Genomic DNA, 6161 nt, shown 5'->3' with positions numbered 1-6161 from the left:
TTTTTATACTACATCAAAGAGCATGTTGTTGATCATCCAAAAGAGGAAATTTAATATTTAAAATATAAATCAAGCGGAATGCTTGTGAGGACACTAAATCTCAAGTGAGAGTCACATTTAGGCCAAATTCCAAAGCATCAGGGATGGGAGAAAAAGTTCATTCTTCAATAAATACATAAAGAATTATGACTTATAATATGGTTGGAATTGTCATTTGTTTGCATTAAATAATCCCCATTTACTTGGAAGAACTCTGGGAAGAACATCTAACTTTGTTATCCCCAAATTTCCTCATCTCCATCATTGGCTCTGAGAGTAACTTCTATGCTCTTCAAATGCCTTATTCCAGTTCAGCCGAGACCTTCTCCATCTTGAACACACTAGGATATCAGCATAGGACTATGCACGGTGACGAAGATATTTAAGAGACAAAAGTTTCTCTACTGTTTCTCCTTACTACATATTGGGTATAGCAAAGCTATATAGAGCATAAAGGAAAATAGCACAAAGGGAAAGGTCATGAAGAAATGAAGTATAGTTAAGACATTACAATACTAATCCCAATGTTCAGACTATTTGAGTTCTAAGAGCAAGAAAAATATCAATCATGATAGTCATAAAAGTACTCATGTTGCTTTGCCTGAAATAAAGATCATAATGGGCAACATACCTTAACATCTGAAATAAATGGAGCAGGTTTCAATGTCACAGAACAGTAAGTTCGGGAGAGCAGGATAGGTGGGGGAGGGATTCTGCTTTTCTTTCTTTTTGAACTTTCCACATATTTTTGATATGAATATAGGGTATTTTGTTCTGCTTCAGTCTTCTCAATTAAAGAATACGCTTCCTGTAATAAAGTGTGAACACAGAAAAATACATTTCAAGATATGAACTGCATTTATATTTGTAGAATTCTGGTAATGTTAAAACATTATCTTGCTATATATAGCTTTTTGAGCCTCAGTGTTACACATATTTCAAGCATCGAATGATTTTACAGAAGTAAAAAATAGCTACTAAATAAGTCAGAAGATCTGAATACTTCCAAAGAAAGTCTAAATATATCAACAATAATAATGCATGTAAATGGGTTAAAATTGTCTTTTAAATTAAATTAAAAGGCAAAGACTATTTAATAGAGCTCCAAAGCAAAAATCCATGTAAAGATTAAAATTAAATGGGTAATAGAGAAAAAATAGCCTTTCCAACAAATGGTACTAGGACAATTAGATCTCCACATGCAAAAGTAATAAAGTTGTACCCCTACATCACACTACATACAAATATTAACCCAAAATGAATTACGGACCCAATGTAAGGGCTAAAATTATAAAATTCTTAAAAGGAAACATACGAGTAAATCTTCATAACTTTGGGGTAGGCAATGGTTTCTTAGATATGACACCAGAAGGAAACACACACACACACACACAAGTAGATAAATTGAACTTCATCAAAATTAAAAATTTCAAATGATAACATCAAGAAAGTAAAAAGACAACCAACAGAATGAGAGAAAATACCTGCAAATCATGTATCTGAGAAGGGACTCATTTTCAAAATATATAAAGAACTGTTACAAGTCAATAATAAAGACAAATAATCCCAGTAAAAATGGACAAAGGGTTTGAACAGACATTTCTCCAAAAAAGATGTAAAAATAGCCAATAAGTACAAAAAAGATGCACAACATCATTGGCCATTTAGGGATGAAAATACAAAATCAGCAAGCTAATTCAAGAAGCAGAAAACTTAAATGCAGGATAATGATAGAATAAACTGAGAAAGATATCCAAAAATTTTTTTGTTTTGTGTGTTGTTCTTCAACGTGTCACCTTTTGAAATGCAGATTGCCTTTCTTTCAGGTTCACAGAATAAGTAAAATAAGTTATTTCTACCTGCTGATAGTAAGAAACTTTCAATAATAGCCATTTCATAAGTCACATATACCAGTAGTAGTCTTATTTCTTCTCGCAACAATGTCAGGCTCAACTGATCTCATTTTTTAAAAATTTCAAATCTCAAGGAACTGATAATTCCCATGCCATTTAAAAATTGTCTAGCTATGAAGACAGCTTCTCAAATAATTTTACAAGTTATCATAAGAAAACTTGAAAAATGACTGCACTTAAAAACACAGAGCAATCCTCTTACAAATATAAATGCAAACATTCTAAATAAAATACTAATACATTGAATCTAGCCATATATTAAAGGAATAACATACTGTAATTATATTCTCTATCTCCCAAGAATACATGGATAATTTAATATTAGGAAGTCTATGACTATAATTTAATTTATCTATAAATTAAATGAGGAAAAAAATATGATTACAGGCTAAATGGTCAAAAAAAATCGAGCTTCTTAAACATTCATTACTAATTTTTTTTTAAAAAGAAGAGGTAAGAAGGGGAATCAAAAAAATCTTAAGACAAATAAAAATGGGAACACAACATAACAAACCCTATGGGATGCAGCAAAAGCAGTTCTAAGTAGGAAGTTTATAGGGTAAATGCTACACTAAGAAAAAAGAAAGATCTGGGGTGCCTGCGTGGCACAGTCAGTTAAGTGTCCAACTCTGGGTTTCTGCTCAGGTTGTAAAATTGAGCCCCTCTGCAAGCTCCGTGAGCGCGGAGTCTGCTTAAGACTTTCTCTCCCACTTCCTCAACCCCTCCTCCTACTCGCTTTCTCTCTTTCAAATAAAAATAAATAAATCCTTTAAAAAAAAAAAGATCTGAAATAAACAATTTAACTTTACACCTTAAGGGAACTAGAAAAAGAACAAAAAACTAAGCCCAAAATTAGGGTACTTGAAATTTGCTAAGAAACAGATCTTAAGTATTCTCACTCAAAAAAGAGAAAGGAAAGGAAAGGAAAGGAAAGGAAAGGAAAGGAAAGGAAAGGAAAGGAAAGGAAAGGAAAGGAAAGGAAAGGAAAGAAAAAAGAAAAAGAAAGGGAGAGAGAGGGAAGGAGGGAGGAAGAAAAGAAGGAAAGGGAGAGAGAGGGAGGGAGCGAGGGAGGAAGAAAAGAAAGAAAGAAAATAAAGAGGAAGAAAAGAAGGGAAGAAAGACCAATGGAATAGAACAGAGAGCCCAGAAATATGGTCAGCTAATTTTTTACAAAGTCGCCAAGAATATACAATGAGGAAAGGATAGTCTCTTCAATAAATGGTGTTGGGAAAAGTGGATATCCATATTCAAAAGAATGAAATCAGACCCTTATCTTACTGTACACAAAAATCAACTCAAAATGCATTAGAGACTTAAACATAAGATCTGAAACTATAAAACTCCTAGAAAAAAGCATAAAGGAAAAGCTCCTTGACATTGGTTTTGGCAACAATTTTTTGGATCCTACAGCAGAAGTATACACAACAAAAACGAAAATAAATAAGCTAAAAAGCTTCAGCATGGCATAGGAAACAATCTACAAAATGTAAAGGCAACCTATGGAATTAGAAGAAATATTCTGTAGGCCATACATTCAATAAGGGCTTGATATCCAAAATATCTAAGTAACTCTTAACTCAATAGCAATCAATCAAATGATTTAAAAATGGGCAAAAAACCTGAATAGACATTTTCTAAAAAAGACATTCAAATGGTACATGAAAAGATGATCAACATCACTAATCATCAGGGAAATGCAAATCAAAACCACCATGGGGTATCACCTCNAAAGAAGAAGAAGAAATATCTGTAAACCATACATTCAATAAGGGCTTGATATCCAAAATATCTAAGTAACTCTTAACTCAATAGCAATCAATCAAATGATTTAAAAATGGGCAAAAAACCTGAATAGACATTTTCTAAAAAAGACATTCAAATGGTACATGAAAAGATGATCAACATCACTAATCATCAGGGAAATGCAAATCAAAACCACCATGGGGTATCACCTCACACCTGTTAGGATGTCTATTATCAAAAAGACAAATGATAACAAATGTTGGTAAGGACGTGGAGAAAAGAGAACACTTGTACAATGTTAGTAAGGCTGTGAACTGGTACAACCAGTAAGGTAAACAGTATGGAGGTTCCTCAAAAAATTAAAAATAGAACTATCATATGATCCAGGAATCCCACTTCTGGGTATTTATGCAAAGGAAACGAAATCATTATCTCAAAGAGATATCTGCACTCCTATGTTCATTGCAGCATTATTCACAACAGCCAAGATATGAAAACAATCTAAGTGTCTACTGATAGACGGAGAAAGAAAATGTGTCACACAAATACAATGGAATATTATTCAGCCTTAGAAAAGAAGGAAACCCTGCCATTTGGGACAACATATATAACCGTGAGGACATTATGCTAAGTGAAATGAGCCAGATGGAGAAAGAGAAATACTGTATGGTATCGTGTATATGTGTAATCTAAAAAAAATAAAAGTAGAACTGAGAGAAACAGAAAGAATGGTGGTTGCCAAGGGTAAGTGGTTGGGGAGGGGAATGGGGAGATCTTGATCAAGGGGCACAAACTTCCAGTTATAAAGTTCTAAAGATCTATTGTACAGCATGGTGACTACACTTAATAATAGTGTACTTGCAATTTGCTAAGAAACAGATCTTAAGTGTTCTCACTCAAAAAAAAAAAAAAAGTAACTTACTCAGCCACCAAAAAGAATGAAATCTTGCCAATTGCAACGACATGGATGGAACTACAGGGTATTACGCTAAGGGAAATAAGTCGGTCAGATAAAGACAAATATATGATTTCACTCATATGAGGAATTTAAGAAACAAAATGAACACAGGGGAAGGAAAGAAAAAATAAAATAAGACAAAATCAGAGAGGGAGACAAACCATAAGAGACTCTTAACTACAGGAAACAACCTGAGGGCTGCTGGAGGGGTGGTTGGTGGGGGGATGGGGTAATTAAGTGATAGGCATTAAGGAGAGCACTTGATGTAATGAGCACTGGGTGTTACATGCATCTGATGAATCACTAAATTCTACCTCTGAAACTAATAATACACTATATGTTAATTAAATTGAATTTAAATTAAAAAATTCTTTAAGGTAACTATATGATGTGATAAATATGTTAATTGAGCTGCTTGTGGTAATTATTTCATAATGTACAGTAGTTCCTGCTTATCCACAGGAATACATTCCAAGATGCCTGAAGCCACAGACAGTATTAAACACCTATATATACTATGTTTTTTCTCATGCACACAAACCTATGATAAAATTTAATTTATAAATTAGACATAGTAAGGGATTAACAATAGCTAATAATAATATAGAACAATTATAACAATATATTGTAATAAAACTTATGTGAGTGTGATCTCTCTCTCAAAATATCTTATTGTACTGCACTCACCCTCTTCTTGTGATGATGTAAGAAGATAAAATGTCTACATGACAAGATGAAGTGAGGGGAATGATATAGGCACTGTGACGGAGCAGTAGGTTACTACTGACCTTCTGATGTGTCAGAAGGAAAATCATCTGCTTCCAGACTGTGGTTGACTTCAGATAACTGAAACCTCAGAAAGCTAACCCACAGCTAAGAGGAGGCTACTTTATACATATACCAAATCATCATGTTGTACAGTCAAAATATATTTCAATTTTACTTGCCCATTATGCCTCAGTAAAGCTGGAGGGAGGGAGTGGCAAACCTCAATAGAGGAAAGTTTTTTCTTTAGCATGAGAAAAATATTAATTTTAGCCAATAGTCAAAATTATGGCTAATAGTGAAGCACTAAGAGAATGATCAATAAAATCCAGAAGGAAACACAATGCCACTATTCCTTTTTATTCTGGAAGTTCTAGCCAATTTAATAAATTTAAGAAAATAAATCCTGAAAATGAGAAGACAAATGTCTGTCTACCAAATTTCAAATACATTTCACTCTCTTACAAAAACCTGTGCTCTGTCCTCTGCAGAAGACATGCTAAGTTCAAAGCTTCCATTTGGAAATCTGGACTTGGGCTCAAAAGAAAGGGTAAGACTTTCCATGAGTCATTTGCATCAAAGTGATATTTAAAGTTGAGTGAGTAAACCAGTTCCCTGTGGGAGTATAGATTATAAAACTATAGTATCATACATTTTTTTCTAAAATAAAGATTGACCTAAATTGAGACCAGAATTAACTCATTTTTATTTTTATAGAAAATGGTTGACATTAAGGTCTAAAA

At 33.3% G+C, this 6161-nt stretch overlaps 1 protein-coding gene across 1 annotated transcript in view; it reads right to left on the bottom strand.

Annotated features, from left to right (window-relative positions):
- CFAP54 (cilia and flagella associated protein 54) overlaps positions 1–6161 on the bottom strand; it is a 211608-nt gene that overhangs the window by 198017 nt on the left and 7430 nt on the right. The window contains exon 2 of the mRNA XM_034643671.1: positions 671–869. Coding sequence (XP_034499562.1) covers positions 671–869 — 199 coding nt within the window. The remainder of the gene's footprint in view (positions 1–670; positions 870–6161) is intronic.

This window comes from Ailuropoda melanoleuca, chromosome 15 (assembly GCF_002007445.2).
Source record: "Ailuropoda melanoleuca isolate Jingjing chromosome 15, ASM200744v2, whole genome shotgun sequence".
Lineage (NCBI taxonomy): Eukaryota > Metazoa > Chordata > Mammalia > Carnivora > Ursidae > Ailuropoda > Ailuropoda melanoleuca.
Note: the sequence above shows the minus strand (reverse complement) of the source record. Positions and strands in the feature narration are given on the sequence as shown.